The sequence below is a fragment of the Staurois parvus genome, unplaced genomic scaffold, assembly GCF_062004578.1.
Source record: "Staurois parvus isolate SC_StPar_1 unplaced genomic scaffold, SC_StPar_1.0 ptg001302l, whole genome shotgun sequence".
Taxonomy (NCBI): Eukaryota; Metazoa; Chordata; class Amphibia; order Anura; family Ranidae; genus Staurois; species Staurois parvus.
In genome coordinates this window covers 9,775,164-9,794,740 of record NW_028319098.1, presented here as the reverse complement: position 1 = coordinate 9,794,740, position 19,577 = coordinate 9,775,164, and the positions used below count along the sequence as shown (strand labels likewise).

General features: G+C 44.9%; 1 protein-coding gene across 2 annotated transcripts in view; it reads right to left on the bottom strand.

The window, feature by feature from the left end:
* Nucleotides 1–8,986, bottom strand: part of UBE2W (ubiquitin conjugating enzyme E2 W) — a 69,606-nt gene extending 60,620 nt beyond the window's left edge. Inside the window, exon 1 of one of the 2 annotated variants that reach the window (XM_089661029.1) lies at nt 8,876–8,986. In XM_089661029.1, the coding sequence (XP_089517155.1) occupies nt 8,876–8,890 (15 nt within the window). In that variant the 5' untranslated portion in view covers nt 8,891–8,986. The remainder of the gene's footprint in view (nt 1–8,875) is intronic. The other variant, XM_089661028.1, reaches the window with a different exon arrangement.
* Between the last annotated feature and the right edge of the window lie 10,591 nt (nt 8,987–19,577).

The window sequence follows — 19,577 nt, the reverse complement described above, 5'->3', positions numbered from 1 at the left end:
ACAGGGACTGACAGCATTTATCTCCTTCTATAATGCCTACCGACTGTTCGCAAGGCAAATCTCACAGTGACATGCAGGTTCATCACATGCTACTAAATGAAAGCCTCTGCTGTAATATCTTCCCAGACTGGTTTGTCTGGAAATAGGGAGGAGACAAGCAAGGTCATGTGACCGAATTGTAGGGGATAATTTTACAAGTAAAGCTTTATATTGCATGTTTTATAGGTTTCTCTGAACTTTGTCCTGATGGCTTCCTTCAGATGGGAAGCTAGACTGCAGTGTTCAGATGCAGCTAAACTCCACATGCGGCTCCAGCAGTAATCTGTGCTACAGCTGCAGATAATCTGAACGATCAGCTGCGTCTGGTTTGTGTGTGGCCAGATGCAAACTTGGAATACATCAAACCACAAACCTCATATAGCCCATGGGTGTTTGCCTAGTGACACCATGCAGGTCCAAACATAGAAAAAACCAGCACTGCTACTGATCTTCCAAAATGACTGTTTATTGAGGTCCCATCTCAGTAGATACAACATTTCGAGGATACGCACAGTCTCTTTTTTTCCAAGATAAACTGTCACCTTGAAAAAGAGACTGTGTACCCTTGAAACGTTGGTGTATATACAGATTTAGGACTTCAGTAAACAATCACCTTGGAAGATCAGTTTAAAATGCTGAATTGTTCCTATGCCTGGATGAAAACTGTCCAGTGCCCACCAAAGCCCCTAATCGCATATGACCACTCAAATGATCAGTTACCTGCAAACAACGGTGGTGCTGTACATAGGTTTTTTTACAGGGTACAAATCTAGCTGCATTACTGCTGGTCAAGCTGTTTACACACATATTGTGCATGGCAGCAGATTGTCGACAGCCATCTGTTTGATTGGGCCCCTTGTTTTGGTACCCTGACCTTCAGCTAAAAGGATACATTTTCAGGTAAAAAAAAAAAATGTGCAATTACTATTATTTTTTTCCTAGGAACCTGGAAAGCATTGTACTCACAACCATCACAGGTGCAATGTCAGGCTCCTGCAGACTGTCAGTGTAGCTCTCTGCCTGTATAGGCAAGCAGTTACTTAGATCAAAGAAGAATCAACGAACTTTGAGGATGCTCACCATCGCCCTTGCAGTTCATTGATAACTACAAGCTGTCAGCCACAAGAGCCGTCTGTACTTGTAGTCTATTCATTCACAGAACTCTGTGTGTGAATGAACGACACCACCGTGTGGGAGGAGCCTCACATGGCCACCCTTTTATTAAAATTGTAAAAGCGGGTGTGGGGAAAAGATCCCGGGCTTACTGTTACTGGGTGGGGAACAGTAAGCCCGAAGATGAACTTATCCTTTAACCACTTCCCGTCTGGCCATTGTATATAAACAGCTGGACGGTGGCAGTGCAGAGGCAGGTGGCCGTTTATAAACGGCCTCCCCGCCCCCTGCTTGTGCGCGCTGCCTGGGAGTGCGCAGCACCGAAATCCGGTGCCCGCTGTGTCCTCCAGACACAGTGGAACACCAATCGTTGCACAGGACCTCTGTGCGAGGTCCCGATCATGTGATCACCGATTGGCCAATCAGTGATCACATGAAGAGTAGTAAGCACTTCTGACATCATTGCTTACTACATGTGAAATCTGTGAGTGATCACAGAGGTCACATGGTACAAGGCTATTCACAACAGCCTTGTACCATGTGACAAGCTGTAACCAATCACAGCTAACACAGTATTTCTCAATGGCTGCAAAAATGCAGCCAGAGAAGAGAAAAGATTGCTTTTATAGCCTTTATGGGTGTAAAAGCAATCAGTGTAAAAAAAAAATCTTCATAACCCCTCACAAGTAGTACAGTGTCACCAAGGTGACACTACTGCTAGGGCGACAGTATGTAAAAAAACAAATAATATAAAAAAAAAAAAAAAAAAAGTAAAAAAAAGTGGAAAAATTATAATTTTTGGTTATAAACTAATTTGGGTTATTTTTTTTTTACTAAAAAGACATATGAATAAATTTTGGCCAAGATTTATGAAGAAAGATTATTTATTTGCAAAATTTTATAAGAAAAATACTTTTTAAAATTTTTGGACTTTTATTTATATAGCAAAAAAAAATAAAACTCCCAATGGTGAATAAATACCATCAAAATAAAGCTTTATCTGTCTCAAAAAAAATTCATACGGGAACAGTGTTGCATGACCGTGCAATTGTCATTCAAAGCATGATTGTGCTGAAAGCTGAAAATTGGCCTGGACAGGAAGGGGGTAAAAGTGTCCGGACGTGAAGTGGTTAAATTAGAACTGTAGTCACCCTGGAGGCCCAAGTACACTTGCCATAATGCCTTTCATACTTGCACAATATGACAAACGTACCTGATACGAAGTCTTCTTTCTTTGGCCACTGATGATGAAACTCCTATGCAAGTGTGCTGGAGTTATACTGACCAACCAATTGGATGTATTCGCAGTGAGACCCATGGGCCATAGGCAGTATGCACAGAAAAATTAAACAAATGGCACATGCAAATTTTTTCTACAAGAAACTACCTTCTTACACTTTTTCCCTTTTCCCCTCTACTTTAAATCTAAGACACAGCTGATCACTTAGCACTTCAAAACATAACCGCACCAGGTTTCTCCACAACCCCCTGAAAACTGCTGTATAAAAATGGGTTCAATTTTACCACAATAGACTCTGATCTTTATACCACCCTCACAAAATACCCCAAAGGTGTCCTTCATTAGTTAAAATATGATTTTAGGCTCAGTTCACACTGCTGCAACCCCAAAGTCGTGCGACTTCCAGTGTGACTCTGCATTGCCTGCACTATTTTTCTTTATCTTCCTTGCGACATGAGTACCATAGACTGCAATGTTAACCCCTAGACGCTGAGCGCACGCAAATATGCAGCCTCTTGTTGTCTGGGCCTTGACGCTGAGTGGCTACATATTTGTGTGCCATTAGAAAATATATATGTGCGCGCCCTGCACGCTCCCAGCACATATATCCGTGACTCACGGAAAGGTCCCGATCTCCCCTTGCGATTGGGACCTTTTCCGACCATGTAACCGCCGTGACAGTGAATCACGGCGGTCACATGACTAAAACCCCACCCGCCTCCCGGCTTCTGAAACTCTTAAAGGGCCGGGAGGCACCGGCGCAAAGGGGTTTATCACAAAAGCTGCAAAGAAGTCATCTCTTTGTCTTATCTTTGTGACTTTGGCTGCGACTTCAGAGGGTTTTGCAAGTTCAATAACATAATTATAGGTAAAGTTGATCCAGGGAATATCCGATTGCCTCTTGGGGGATCAGGAAGGAATTTTTTCCCCTGCAGGAGCGAATTGGATCGTGCTTTGCTGGGTTTTTTGCCTCTCTCTGGATCAACTGTGGGTATAGGATGATAACTTTTTTTTATGGTTGAACTGGATGGACTTTTGTCTTTTTTCAGCCAGACTAACTATGTACCGTATTTGCCGGCGTATAAGACGACTTTTTGACCCTTGAAAATCTTCTCAAAAGTCGGGGGTCGTCTTATACGCCGGTACACATGTTTAGGGGGGCTGCGGCATTAAGTACAGGGGTTTGCAGGGGCTGATGTCTCTTACCTGGATCCAGTCCCACGACGATCCGGTCCAGGAAGCGCGGCGTCTCCTTCAGTTCGGCCACTGGATGTTCGTGCGGCTGCTCGGCTCCGCCTCCTCACCGGTGATTGGCCGCCAGAACTGTAGCTCAGGAAAGGCACACAGGCGGCCAATCACCGGCGAGGGGGCGGAGCCGAGCGGCCCCGCGAAAATTGAGTGCCGGAGCAGCAGGTAAGTGTTCTGTGTAGAGGTGCTGCTGCAACCACATATGCTGGCTGCAGCAGCACCATACGAGAACAGGGTCAGCAAGTCTCAGTGGGAGGAAAAGTGCCCCATCATTGGTGTCACTGATACCAATGATGGGGCACTATTCCTCCCACTGACACCAATGATGGGGCACTATTCCCCCCCCACTGACACCAACGATGGGGCACTATTCCACCCCCCACTGACACCAATGATGGGGCACTATTCCACTCCTCACTGACACCAATGATGGGACACCATTCCTCCCACTGACATCAATGATGGGGCACTATTCCTCCCACTGACACCAATGATGGGGCACCATTCCTGCCACTGATACCAATGATGGGGCACTATTCCCCCCACTGATACCAATGATGGGGCACTATTCCTCCCACTGATACCAATGATGGGGCACTATTCCTGCCACTGATACCAATGATGGGGCACTATTCCTCCCACTGACACCAATGATGGGGCACTATTCCTCCCACTGACACCAATGATGGAGCACTATTCCTCCACTGATACTAATGATAGGGCACTATTCCTGCCACTAATGCCAATGATGGGGCACTATTCCTGCCACTAATACCAATGATGGGGCACTATTCCTCCCACTGACATCAATGATGGGGCACTATTCCTCCCACTGGTGTGCATTGGAAGAGGGGTAGTCTTATACGGCGAGTATAGCCCAAACACTACATTTTAGCAGGAAAAGTAGGGGGGTCGTCTTATACGCCCAGTCGTCTTATACGCCGGCAAATACGGTAATAATGTGTGTCAACATCTGTATTGTTATAATTTGCCAAAGTTAAAAAATATCAAAGTCGCATGAAAGTTGCAAAGAAGTCACAAGCAAGATGTCAACATTGATAACAATGTAAGGTGTGTTTAGGTGGAAACTGCAACAAAGCAGCAGCTAGAAGGATTCATTTTACTGCACTGCGCAAAGGTGTGCATGTAGCCTAAAAGTTTCATATCTATAAGGAAACACTGTGCCCACCTTCCCGAACTGCCTGACATCAACATAGACACAGGTACACAAACCAGAATCCACCAAAGAGAAATTGTCTGTGATGGTGGTGTTTACACACAACACCCAGGTGTTGCTGGATGTGGGTGAACACAGGGTTACATTCTAGTAAAAACAAGTCCCAAGCAGAACTAGACCAAGAAAAGGTAAATATCACCATATCTGTATTAGTTAATACATTTCACCCAACAGTAAAAAAAAAAAAATGCTATAAAGCAGTCAGTTATGTGCAGGCAGGGCACAAACCTGAGTATGGGATGGGTGCGGGGTGGATAAAAATCAATTATTTTTAAAAAAAAAATTTAAAAAAAACAATTTTTTTTATTTAAATCGATTTTTTTTAAATAAAATGCTTTTTGAGGAAAATATATTACCATCCAAAGGTTATTCCATCATGAAATAAAGATTCATTTTTTAATTATGTAGAATAAGGCTGTATATGTTTAATTTGTTTGGTAAATAAATTCCATGAATCCATTCACAATGTCATGCTCTTCCAGAGGTTTTTGTAAGATTATTGGGCAGTTTCTTTACCTACAAGATATTATCACAGATGATTGGTTTACTTTTGCAGTTCTCAAAACTGAATTTGACTCAGCGGAGATCACATGCCTCTTCTTCACAGCAAAAATGTTATAACATGAACAGAGTTAAGAAAAAGACCTTAATCCTAACTTCTACAAACCTATGAATACAGAATCAACCCCTTCAGTGCTAAGTTTCAAGAAGTTCAGTGAATAGAATAGAAACAATATTTTTCTGATTGTTTGGAGTGGAATAGATCTGCACAAGAAGAAAGTGAAACTAAGTGTGAGGAGGAGGGGCTGACAGTCTAAGTTTCTTAAAATATATATATTTTGTTTAGCCAAATTAGTTAACAAACATGGATGTTTAAGCAAATAACATATGCTGGAATGTTGTTGTTTCAGTTGAATAAATCTATTTAAATTGTTATTATTAAGGTAAAGATTATTTTTCTCCTTCCTCAGTACAACAGAAAAGTTGTCCAAATATGAATGATTAACCTATTAAACTGGGGATAAAAAAAAACTAATATGAAAAGTTGTGATTCTAAAAATCTTCATCTACTTGCATATTAAAGTTATACCAGCAAGAATTAGTCTTTATGTAGAAAACTAGGATTTAAATCAAGCCTGACTAGTGATTTAAATCAGTTTGATTTAAATCAAATCCATCCTGGATGGGTGTCAGGGGCGCAGGCTGGGATGGGTGTCAAAGGCGCAGGCTGAGTATCCAGGGAATAGGATGAGTATGAAAACAGAATGATTATAGAGGAGTTTAAGAGCAGGCAGTGTATGGGCTGAGTACGGGGTGCACGCGGCACGGTGTCGGGCTGAGTACGGGGTGCACGCGGGACGGTGTCGGGGCTGAGTACCGGGTGTGTGTGAGACGGTGCCGGGCTGAGTACGGGGTGTGTATTGGACGGTGTCGGGGCTGAGTACGGGGTGTGTATGGGACGGTGTCGGGGCTGAGTACGGGGTGTGCATGGGACGGTGTCGGGGCTGAGTACGGGGTGTGTATGGGACGGTGTCGGGGCTGAGTACGGGGTGTGTACGGGACGGTGTCGGGGCTGAGTACGGGGTGTGTATGGGACGGTGTCGGGGCTGAGTACGGGGTGTGTACGGGACGGTGTCGGGGCTGAGTACGGGGTGTGTACGGGACGGTGTCGGGGCTGAGTACGGGGTGTGTACGGGACGGTGTCGGGGCTGAGTACGGGGTGTGTACGGGACGGTGTCGGGCTCAGTACGGGGTGTATACGGGCTGGTGTCGGGCTCAGTACGGGGTGTATACGGGCTGGTGTCGGGCTGAGTACGGGGTGTATACGGGACGGTGTTGGGCTGAGTACGGGGTGTATACGGGCTGGTGTCGGGCTGAGTATGGGGTGTATACGGGATGGTGTCGGGCTGAGTGCGGGGTGTATACGGGACGGTGTCGGGCTGAGTACAGGGTGTATACGGGATGGTGTCGGGCTGAGTACAGGGTGTATATGGGCTGGTGTCGGGCTGAGTACGGGATGGTGTCGGACTGAGTACGGGGTGTGTATGGGACGGTGTCGGACTGAGTACGGGGTGTATACGGGCTGGTGTCGGGCTCAGTACGGGGTGTATACGGGATGGTGTCGGGCTGAGTGCGGGGTGTATACGGGACGGTGTCGGGCTGAGTACGGGGTGTATACGGGATGGTGTCGGGCTGAGTACGCGGTGTATATGGGATGGTGTCGGGCTGAGTACGCGGTGTATATGGGATGGTGTCGGGCTGAGTGCGGGGTGTATACGGGATGGTGTCGGGCTGAGTGCGGGGTGTATACGGGCTGGTGTCGGGCTGAGTACGGGGTGTATACGGGACGGTGTCGGACTGAGTACGGGATGTATACGGGCTGGTGTCGGGCTGAGTACGCGGTGTATATGGGATGGTGTCGGGCTGAGTACGCGGTGTATATGGGATGGTGTCGGGCTGAGTACGCGGTGTATATGGGATGGTGTCGGGCTGAGTACGCGGTGTATATGGGATGGTGTCGGGCTGAGTACGCGGTGTATATGGGATGGTGTCGGGCTGAGTACGGGGTGTATATGGGATGGTGTCGGGCTGAGTACGGGGTGTATATGGGATGGTGTCGGGCTGAGTACGCGGTGTATATGGGATGGTGTCGGGCTGAGTATGCGGTGTATACGGGATGGTGTTGGGCTGAGTACGCGGTGTATATGGGATGGTGTCGGGCTGAGTACGGGGTGTATACGGGCTGGTGTCGGGCTGAGTACGGGGTGTATATGGGATGGTGTCGGGCTGAGTACGGGGTGTATATGGGATGGTGTCGGGCTGAGTACGCGGTGTATACGGGCTGGTGTCGGGCTGAGTACGGGGTGTATATGGGATGGTGTCGGGCTGAGTACGGGGTGTATATGGGCTGGTGTCGGGCTGAGTGCGGGGTGTATACGGGACGGTGTCGGGCTGAGTACAGGGTGTATACGGGATGGTGTCGGGCTGAGTACAGGGTGTATATGGGCTGGTGTCGGGCTGAGTACGGGACGGTGTCGGACTGAGTACGGGGTGTGTATGGGACGGTGTTGGACTGAGTACGGGGTGTATACGGGCTGGTGTCGGGCTGAGTACGGGATGTATATGGGATGGTGTCGGGCTGAGTACGGGGTGTATACGGGCTGGTGTCGGGCTGAGTACGGGGTGTATATGGGATGGTGTCGGGCTGAGTACACGGTGTATACGGGCTGGTGTCGGGCTGAGTACGGGGTGTATATGGGATGGTGTCGGGCTGAGTACGGGGTGTATACGGGATGGTGTCGGGCTGAGTACGGGGTGTATACGGGATGGTGTCGGGCTGAGTACGCGGTGTATACGGGATGGTGTCGGGCTGAGTACGGGGTGTATATGGGATGGTGTCGGGCTGAGTACGGGGTGTATACGGGATGGTGTCGGGCTGAGTACGGGGTGTATACGGGATGGTGTCGGGCTGAGTACGCGGTGTATATGGGATGGTGTCGGGCTGAGTACGGGGTGTATATGGGATGGTGTCGGGCTGAGTACGGGGTGTATATGGGATGGTGTCGGGCTGAGTACGGGGTGTATATGGGATGGTGTCGGGCTGAGTACGGGGTGTATATGGGATGGTGTCGGGCTGAGTACGGGGTGTATATGGGATGGTGTCGGGCTGAGTACGGGGTGTATATGGGATGGTGTCGGGCTGAGTACGGGGTGTATATGGGATGGTGTCGGGCTGAGTACGGGGTGTATATGGGATGGTGTCGGGCTGTCTGTGAAGTGCCAGTCAGTAGTACACAGTGAGTAGCAGAGAGATGACTGAAGTGACAGCACGCAGGTCTCCAGTATAGGGATGTTGGAGCCATAAACTAGAAGGAAACTAATAAAAGAATCTCCCCCGAGGCCCCGGCTGTACGCCCTCCACACTCACTCCCTTCTCCCCGCCGCATTAGAAGGCTCCACATACGGGTCATCCGGATACACATTCGCGCAACACTCACCTGCATTGACGCCATGATGGGAACCCGCCCCCTCCCTCCACGGGTGATGTCACGTGTCACATGACTGAGACGAAGCCTCTCCCGGCACGCTTGCGCTCAGCCTGTGTGCGGTGTTGTGTTGCGCATGTGCCGGAGAACAAGGAGAGGAGAGAGGATGGTGATGAGGGAATGTGGAGAGGATGGGGATTAAGGAATGTGGAGGAGATGAGGGAATGTAAAGAGGATGGAGATGAGGGAATGTAGAGAAGATGGGGATGAGGAAATGTAGAGAGGATAGGGATGAGGGAATGTGGAGAGGATGGGGATGAGGGAATGTAGAGAGGATGGGGATTAAGGAATGTGGAGGGGATGAGAAAATGTAAAGAGGATGGAGATGAGGGAATGTAGAAAAGATGAGGAAGAGGAAATGTAGAGGATAGGGATGAGGGAATGTAGAGAGGAGAGGAAGGGAATGTAGAGAGGAGAGGAAGGGAATGAAGAGAGGATGAGGATTTGGGAATGTGGAGAGGATGGGGATGAGGGAATGTGGAGAGGATGAGGGAATGTGGAGAGGATGGGGATGAGGGAATGTGGAGAGGATGGGGATAAGGGAATGTGGAGAGGATGGGGATGGGGGAATGAGGAGAGGATGGTGATGACTGAGTTCTTCCCTGTTTGCTAGTATTCATTCTCCTGTCTTCTCATCCTAATCCTATAGACTGACATTAGAGAATTGTTAATCCCGAGTCCCGGGAGGAACACGGATTGTGTGAATACAAGAGACATGAATGTCAGAGTCCTTTGTGTGTTCCCGTGTCAAACCTTTCCTCTATGGAGGATCCTCCTGTAACAAAGACTAGACATGCTGAACGAAAAAGATTTGTTTAGTTAATTTTAGTTAGTTAAATTAGTTCAATTTGCTTTCAGAGTTTGTTGAGTTTGATTTCATTTATTCATTTTTTGAATTTTCCGAATTCAGTCGAATTGAATTCAAGTATCAAATCGGCATTCGAATTTGAATTTATTCTGTTCGGATTTCAGAGTTGGTTCTATTCTTTCTATTTTACTCTATTGTTTTTTTATTCTAGTCTCTTAATTTCTATTCTATTCTATGCCGCTTTACTCTTTCTATTTTCTTTTCTATTCTGTTCCCTTATTTATTATTCTATTATTTTATTGTATATTCTCTTCTGTTCTGTTTTCCTCATTTCTATTATTTATTTTCTATTCTGTTTTGTTCTATTCTTGTTTTCTGAATTCAATTTGAATTTCATACAATATTTAGTTTCTACTTTAGTTAGTTTAGTTCTTTTGTTAGTTTTTTCTATTTCAGATTTGTGTAAATTCGTTACTATTGTAATTCTGAATCCCTAAATAACAAAAAAATGAGTTCAAATTTCAATTCTGAATGTAACAAACTGCACATGTCTAATAAAGACTGTCACTGCTACTCTGTCTCCTTGAGCAGGGTGACTGGTGTGGATTCACCCCCCTCCTGTAATTTTCTACAGGCAGTCTGTAGTGGGTGGAGCCTGCTGGGTGCCTCCCATAGCTATGCTCTCTGTGCAGGCTATGTTCAGCCCAACGATGATGTCACTGCTACTCTTACAAGGTAATATCTAGATTTGCAAAAGCATTCTATTGCAGATTTATATTTTTTGTGGCTACAGATGAATACATTTAAATGAAAGAATGTGTGCCTGGTGTTCAGCTTTAAAGGCATCTGGTGTGAACACAAGAACTTTCCATTGGTAACATTAAAGGATAAATTCACTTTTTAACCACTTGCCCTCCAGAGGATTTACCCCTCTTCCTGACCAGGCCATTTTTTAGGATATGGTGCTGCGTTACTCAAAAAATTGTGCGGTCATGCAACGCTGTACATAAATTAAATTTATGTCCTTTTTTTCTCACAAATAGAGCTTTCTTTTGATGGTATTTGATCCCCTCTGCATTTTATATCATTTGCGCTATAAAACCATTTATATATAATCGACAATTTTGAAAAATGCTGTATTTTTGACTTTTTGTTATTAAACATGTCCAGTAAAAAAATTTTAAAAATCAAATTTCATCATAAATTCAGGCCAAAATGTATTCTGCTGCATGTCTTTGCTAAAAACAAAAACCCAGTACATGTGAATTAATTGGTTTACGTGAGAGCTATAGCATCTACATATGGTGGTATGTATACTGGAATTTTTGTTTTTTATACTAGTAATGGCAGCGATCAGCGATTTATAGCGGGACTGCAGCAGGCATTCTGACACGGGAGGGAACTGACTGTCACTAACATCCCCAGTGACACCAATACAGTGATCAGTGCTAATAAAAAGCATTGGCACTGTACTAATAACACTGGGCAGGAAGGGGTTAACTTTTGGGTGCTCAAAAGTGTGCTGTTTTACCTTGGAGACATGCTGTGCAGAGAAATAAAAAGCAGCATGTCCTTGCTGGCAGGAGATAGACCTGTGTTGTTTACACATTGCCATTTGCAAGGCAATTGCTGGGTGCCGGCGAGGAATCTCTGGCCATGACCCAGTGATTGCCATGCCTAGCCATCAATGGCGGCGCGGGTAGGGCAGCGTGCACCACGCTTCCTACCCAGAAATTTTAATTGCGTATATATACGTAATTTTTCGCCCTGTAGCAGTATTTCTGCTGTAGGGCGGCAGGCAAGCGGTTAACAAAAATAATAAATGTACATTTTTTTGCAGGTTAAAAAAAATGTTCATTTATTATTTTTGTTTCTGGAGCCTCTAAAGCAGGGCACCGGCGATGATGCCGTGCAGGTCTTCCCCTGTCCTATCAGTATATCTGCTTGGTCATACATCCAGTATGGACAGGCAGATACTGACAGGAAGGCTCAATGAACTACCATGGTGTGGTGGAGCCCCGTTTTAATTCATTGAAACCTACAAGCTGACAGCTGCAAAGGCTACCAGGACTTGTTTTCCCATTCACAGAATACTGTGAATGAGTGATGTGGCCGGGAAGGCAGAGCCCCACAGGGCCACGTTTTTAAAATAATTGTGACAGATAGCGGGGAGGAGAAGATAGCTGTCACAACAGGGAGTGGAGGGTGCGAGGGTCGGTCCGATCATAACATGTTACCTGCTACACCCTGAATATAGGTGTAAAAAGTTACGAAAACGTGAACTCACCCATTAAAGTGATCCTGTCTTTTTCCATGTAGGACAAAACAACATGTTCGCTTTATTTTACAAAAAGTCTTATTGAGTTTTGAATTAAGATATAGCCAGCATTGGTAACAGGCAACATCAGTATGCAAGTGCGGCAGCGACAGGTTCACTTTATTACAGATTCCTCCAGCAGCAGTATGCCCAACTTCTCCCCACTCCCACACCACATCATTCAAACACCAGGAGTGAAAAGAAAGCTCTACGTATGTTACAAGATGCTGGAGTCCACGTACTAAGCTGTGATATAGTCCTCCATACCTGGTATTTCATTTGCTTCTCCACCCTGAGCAAAACAGTGGGGAAGAAAAGGTAAGGGCCAAAGGCGTAGCTTGAATCTCATAGGCCCGATGCAAAAGTTGACCAGTAGGGCAGTGGACGGTGTATGTATAGAGTCAGTAGACAAGTGAATGGTGTCAGTGGACAGTGTTAGTAGAACAGTAGATGGTGTCAGTATAGCAGTGAATGGTGTGTGGACAGTGTCAGTAGAAAAGTGGACAATGCCAGTAGAATCGTGGACGGTGTCAGTAGAGCAGTAGATAGCATGTGAACAATGTCAGTGGAGCAGTGGATGGTGTCAGTAAGGCAGTGGAAAGTGTCAGTAGTGATTTCATTGTTATTATTATTATATTTTGTTACAGTTTTATTATTTTTTACAATGTTTTTTTAGCAGCCCGTTGGGGGGCTTAGTTGAAATATCAGAGGTCTAAATAGACCCCCGATGTCTCACATTTGAGACAGAGAAAGAAGATTGAGGACGCAGTCCACAATTTCTATCTCTGCAGCCTTAGCTGCACAGAATGATTGAACAGAAATAGCTTTGTACAGAGCTTCCTGTTCACTAACAAACTGAAGCATAGTAAACACAGTTTACTATGCTTCAGTTACGAATGAACACAGTGAGTGATCGGTACTGATTATTCAATGTGTTCAGTCAGAAATGGAAGGGGCCAGTATTTTTACCAGCCCCTCTCCATATTGAAACATCTCCTGCAGCAGCCAGTGGGAGAAGAGGAGGAGCCAGCTGATCCCATACAGGTTACAGGGGTCGACAAGGAAGGAATGCGATCTACCCATCACCTGCCCATGATCGACAGGTAGATTGTGATTGATGGGTTACTGACCCCCAGTGTAAAACCCAATGTTACAACCAGGCCGCATGGGCCCCTGGAGCAAGAACGGGGTTGCCATTGCCACACCTCAAGCACCGCCCATGGTAAGGGCCTTATTGACATCTGTGTCTTCTGTAATTGCAGCTTCTGAAAGCATATCTTTTAACATAAATTTATGACCTGCATATCTTCAACTTCCTTGGAAGTTGAAGGTATGCCACCCTCCGCTGCCCTGAAACACGTAAAAGCAGGAAAACCGCTCATTCATAAAAACTCCACCCACACAGCACTGTCCACTGGTGGCAGCATGACAGCAATGATGTATTCATATGCAAATTTCAGCTCTCTTCCTGTTTTTACTATGACACAGAAAGAGAAGGTAACTCTTCCCAATGGGACACAGGCAGCAAAAAAAAACCTGACAGGGATCATAACCCTCCCTTACTCTGAAATGAAAGAAAAACGTTTGGAATTTTTCTCTCCTTTAACATATATTTGCCTTACAGGTTGATTGATGGGGTGCTGTGGTAATGACAGTTTCTACATGTCAGGTGAACTTTGCAATGGGTGCAAACCAAAGCATGTAAACACCCCCGCCCACTGCTTATTGCAGCTTAATGGGGGGTGGCCGGTGGCAAAAACACAGCTCGACTGCACATTTAAATGAAGCCTAACGTGTTTGCATAGCACAATTGTAACCCATATATAAGCAGTAACGTAACATATTATTGTGCCCCTCTCCTCACATTCCCCAGTCCCCTCCCTGTACCCATGGTAAGAATTTAAAAGCAGCACAGCTGTACTAGCAAGCAGACAGTTGTTTCCTATGAAGACACCCCAGAGACTGGACTAAGCAGACAGGTATTAATTAATGATGACCTGAAATCTAGCCAGACAGACAGGATTTAGATGTACATCCTCATGGTGAGGGTCAATATAGTGGGTGCATTAGTCATTATTGAGATATTTACACTGCTCAAAAAAATGAAAGGAACACTTTGAAAACACATCAGATCTCAATGGGGAAAAACATCATGCTGGATATCTACAGTGGGGATCAAAAGTTTGGGCACCCCAGCTAAAAATTTGTATTAATGTGCATAAAGAAGCCAAGGAAAGATGGAAAAATCTCCAAAAGGCATCAAATTACAGATTAGACATTCTTATAATATGTCAACAAAAGTTAGATTTTATTTCCATCATTTACACTTTCAAAATAACAGAAAACAAAAAAATGGCATCTGCAAAAGTTTGGGCACCCTGCAGAGTTAATATCTCGTACTGCCCCCTTTGGCAAGTATCACAGCTTGTAAACGCTTTTTGTAGCCAGCCAAGAGTCTTTCAATTCTTGTTTGAGGTATCTTTGCCCATTCTTCCTTACAAAAGTCTTCCAGTTCTTTGATATTTCTGGGCTGTCTGTCACGCACTGCTCTTTTAAGGTCTATCTATAGATTTTCAATTATGTTGAGGTCAGGAGATTGTGAAGGCCATGGCAAAACCTTCAGTTTACGCCTCTTGATGTAATCTCCCGTGGATTTCAAGGTGTGTTTAGGATCATTATCCATTTGTAGAAGCCATCCTCTCTTTAACTTCAGCTTTTTCACAGATGGCATCAAGTTACCATCCAAAATTTGCTGAAATTTTATTGAATCCATTTTTCCTTCTACTCGTGAGATGTTCCCTGTGCCACTGGCTGCAACACAACCCCAGAGCAAGATTGATCCAACCCCATGCTTAACAGTTGGACAGAGGTTCTTTTCATGAAATTCTGTGCCCCTTCTTCTCCAAACGTACCTTTGCTCATTCCGGCCAAAAAGTTCAATTTTAACCTCATCGGTCCACAGAACTTGTTTCCAAAATGCATCAGGCTTGTCTATATGTTCATTTGCAAAGTTCAAACGATGATTTTTGTGGTGAGGATGTAGAAAAGGTTTTCTTCTGATGACTCTTCCATGAAGACCATATTTGTACAAGTATCTCTTTATAGTGGAATAGTGTACCACAACTCCAGTGTCTGCCAGATCTTTCTGGAGGGATCGTGCAGTCAAACGTGGGTTTTGAATTGTTTTTCTCACAATCCTGCGAGCTGTTCTGTCTGATATTTTTCTTGGTCTTCCAGATCTTGCTTTAACTTCCACTGTTCCTGATGACTGCCATTTCTTAATTACATTCCGAACAGAGGATATTGACATCTGAAAACGCTTTGCTATCTTCTTATAGCCTTCTCCAGCTTTGTGAGCGTCAACTATTTTCAGTTTCAGTTTTCTAGACAACTGCTTAGAAGAACCCATGGTGCTGATTGTTGGGGCAAGGTCAGATGAGTCTGGGCATTTAAAACCTTTGAGATTGACATCACCTGGTCTTCCCAGATGATGACTGAGAACAATCCATGACACTGGCAGGTCTCAGCTTTGCAAAGGGAGCAGTGCATGCTATAAATTCTGCAGGGTGCCCAAACTTTTGCAGACGCCATTTTTTTGTTTTCTGTTATTTTGAAAGTGTAAATGATGGAAATAAAATCTAACTTTTGTTGACATATTATAAGAATGTCTAATCTGTAATTTGATGCCTTTTGGAGATTTTTCCATCTTTCCTTGGCTTCTTTATGCACATTAATACCAATTTTTAGCTGGGGTGCCCAAACTTTCGATCCCCACTGTATGTTGATATGGACTGGGTAATGTGTTAGGAACATAAGGATGCCCCATCGTTTGATGGAAATGAAAATTATCAATCTACAGAGGACTGAATTCAAAGACACCCCAAACATCAAAGTGAAAAAATGATGCAGCAGGCTAGTCCAATTTGCTGAAATTTCATTGCAGCAACTCAAAATGGTCCTCAGTAGTTTGTATGGCCCCCTCGTGCTTGTATGCATGCCTGACAACGTCAGGGCATGTTCCTAATGAGACGACGGATGGTGTGCTGGGGTATTTCCTCCCAGATCTGGACCAGGACATCACTGACCTCCTGGACAGTCTGAGGTGCAACCTGGCAACATCAGATGGACTGAAACATGATATCCCAGAGACGTTATATTGGATTTTTGTCAGGCGAGCGTGGGGGCCATTCATTGGTATCAATTCCTTCATCCTCCAGGAACTGCCTGCATACTCTTGCTACATGAGGCCAGGCATTGTCATGCACAAGGAGGAACCCAGGACTGCATCAGTGTAGGGTCTGAAAATGGCTCCAAGGATTTCATCCTAATACCCAATGGCAGTCAGGGTGCCATTGTCTAGCCTGTAGAGGACTGCGCGTCCCTCCAGGGATATGCCTCCCTAGACCATCACTGACCCACCACCAAAACGGTCATGTTGAACAATGTTACAAGCAGCATAACGTTCACCACGGCTTCTCCAGACTCACATCTGTCACATGTGCTCAGGATGAACCTGCTCTCATCTGTGAAAAGCACAGGGCGCCAGTAGTGGACCTGCTAATTCTGGTGTTCAAATGCCAATCAAGCTCTATGGTGCCTGGCAGTGAGCACAGGGCCCACTAGAGGATGTCAGGCCATGAAGTCTGTTTCTGATTGGTCAGAGACATTCACACCAGTGGCCCATTGGAGGTCATTTTGTAGGGCTCTGGCTGTGCTCATCCTGTACCTCCTTGCACAAAAGAGCAGATGCCGGTCCTGTGATGAGTTAAGGACCTACTGCCCTGTCCAGCTCTCTTAGAGTAACTGCCTGTCTCCTAGAATCTCCTCCATGCTCTTGAGACTGTGCTGGGAGACACAGCAAACCATGTGCCATCCTGGAGGAGTTGGACTGCCTGTGCAACCTCTGTAAGTTCCAGGTATCGCCTCATGCTACCAGTAGTGACCCTGACCCTACACCTGTAAAACCATTCTTGTTTTGGGGATCCTCTCATTGTTGCCCATCTCCTGCACCTGGTGTTAATTTCATACCACCAAAGCAGCTGGAACTGATTAACAACCCCCTCTGCTACTTAACTGACCAGATCAATATCCCAGAAGTGTAATTGACTTGATGCTATACTCTGATTAAAAAGTGTTCCTTTAATTTTTTTGAGCAGTGCATGTGTATATAATCTAAACAACATGGCCTCATTTGAAAGTTCAGGCGCTATAGGTTATACTAAATACTTACCGCCTTCTGAAAAGCCCTCCTTTGAATTTCTGCCTGCTATACTGACAGCTGTGGAAATCCATTTTCACATTTTTAGGGTTTCTTAAAGTTGTAGATATATGGTGATCATACCTTAGGGTTGCCACCTCATCCCTTTGAACCCGAACACATATTAATTATATAGGTTCTGAGGCTAGTTTAATGCAGATAAGGCACTATGCGAGTTCATTTACCACCTTAATCAGCCACAGAACCTGTGTAATTAATATGTGTTCGGTTTTAAAAGGATGATGTGGCAACCTTACCATACATGCTTTGATTTTATTATCTCATCAATAAGCAATTCAATAAAAAATTATTGAATCAGCAAATAATTGAATATACTGTATATAGATTGTATCCAATTAAATACCTGAATAAATACAATGTCTCTTCTGGTTAATTTAGACTCAACTTTGATGGAATTCGATCAAACTCAATCAGCGAGGCTGGAAAATGATCAATTGTGTTGCCTTGATCGGTAGGACTGAGATGCTATTTCATTAATTTGATTATATTTTGATCAACCAGATCATGCGATTGCACAGTGACAACAGAGAAGCTATTGATAAATTATGGTTGAATCTACCAACTATCAATCAAAATCTATATAGCAGAAAGACGGCTACAGCACAACTTTCCAGTTCTGGTAGGACATGCACGCCTCCTTCCTCATTTGGGCACAGCTGATCACAGTAATGGGCCAATCACAGCATCCCTTTACCATGTGATTAGCTGTGTCCAATCACAGCTGGTCACATGTAAACAAACTTGCTAGTTATTGGTATTCCTTTCCTCAAATTCTGTGTGTGTGAGGAAAGGAGAGCCGATAACCGGCCAGTCTGACGGCACAGTGAGCACATTGTTTACACTGAAAATCAGTGCAGACTGGCCACTGTAGGTTGTCAGTGTTAATCAGTGCTGCCAATAAGTGCCTCCTCATCAGTGCAGCTTATCAATGCCACCTCTTCAGTGCATGATACAAATAATGATGCAGTGAAACAAAAGCAGTGTCTCTTACATAAATGAGTACCAAATAAGGAAACAAGTCCATATATATATATACACTATATTGCCAAAAGTATTGGGACACCCCTCCAAATCATTGGATTCAAGTGTTCCAATCACCTCCATGGCTACAGATGTATAAAATCAAGCACCTAGGCATGCAGACTGCTCCTGCAGTCTGCCTCACTCTAAGGAGCTCAGTGAATTCATGATAGGTTAGAGTCAGATGTTGGGAGAGGAGCCTTTTTTTTTTTCGGGTCAGCGGCGGGCATCGTGATTGGCGTTGGATCTACTTTGGGAGACATTCTTTTATTTTCCTTCTTTTAATAAAGGACTTGTCAAAGACTGTCTCCTGTCTTTTTTCACACGGTTTGTTTTTTTTTTGAATGGGTAGTGGTACCATGTACCCCATATTCATTCACATAGGGGGGGGGGGCCGGATCTGGAGACCCCCTTGGTAAAGGGGGGCTTCCAAATTCCAATAAGCCCCCCACCCGCAGACCTCCACAACCACAGTCCAGGGTTGTGGGGAAGAGGCCCTTGTCTCAACATGTACCCCCCATGTTGAGGGCATGTGGCTTAGTATGGTTCAGGAGGGGGGTGGAGCGCTCGCTTGTCTCCCCTCCCTTTCCTGACCTGCCCGGCTGCATGCTCGGAAAAGGGCCTGGTATGGATTTTGGGGGGCCCACGCCTTTTTTTTTTGCCATGTAGGTTCCCCTCAAAATCCATACCAGACCTGAAGGGCTTGTTATGGACAATTTTTTTTTTTTATTGCCAGCAATTCTTTCTTTTACATTCAGCTGTCAGTGGGGAACCCCGCTGTCAACAAACATTAACGCATGGCTTTCACTACTAAAATACCGCATGACTTGATAAAATAACTCATGCGGTATTTTAGTAGCATTTTTAGTGAATTCAAACTTTTAAAAAAATGCTATGCGGTATCCTACTCTGATGCCATAAGATACCGCTTAGTGAACTGTGCCAAATATCATCTATTGCATCATTTGTTGCTAGGGTTTGGGAATAAAAACTTGCCAAAAACATGCAAATCTGCCCAATTTGAGCTACAAAAGTAAGTCACATATCCAGGATCTTTCGCTTGAAAAACGCCTCAAAAACTCTCCAAAAACGCTAGTAATTTTTCAAGCGTTTTTGAGGTGAACCAGTGTGATAGCAGTCTTAGTCCCTCCTTACCATAACATACATGGGTATACTGTCTTGGTACATCTGTAACTAAAACACACATTTGATGTAACTTTACTAGGTTCTA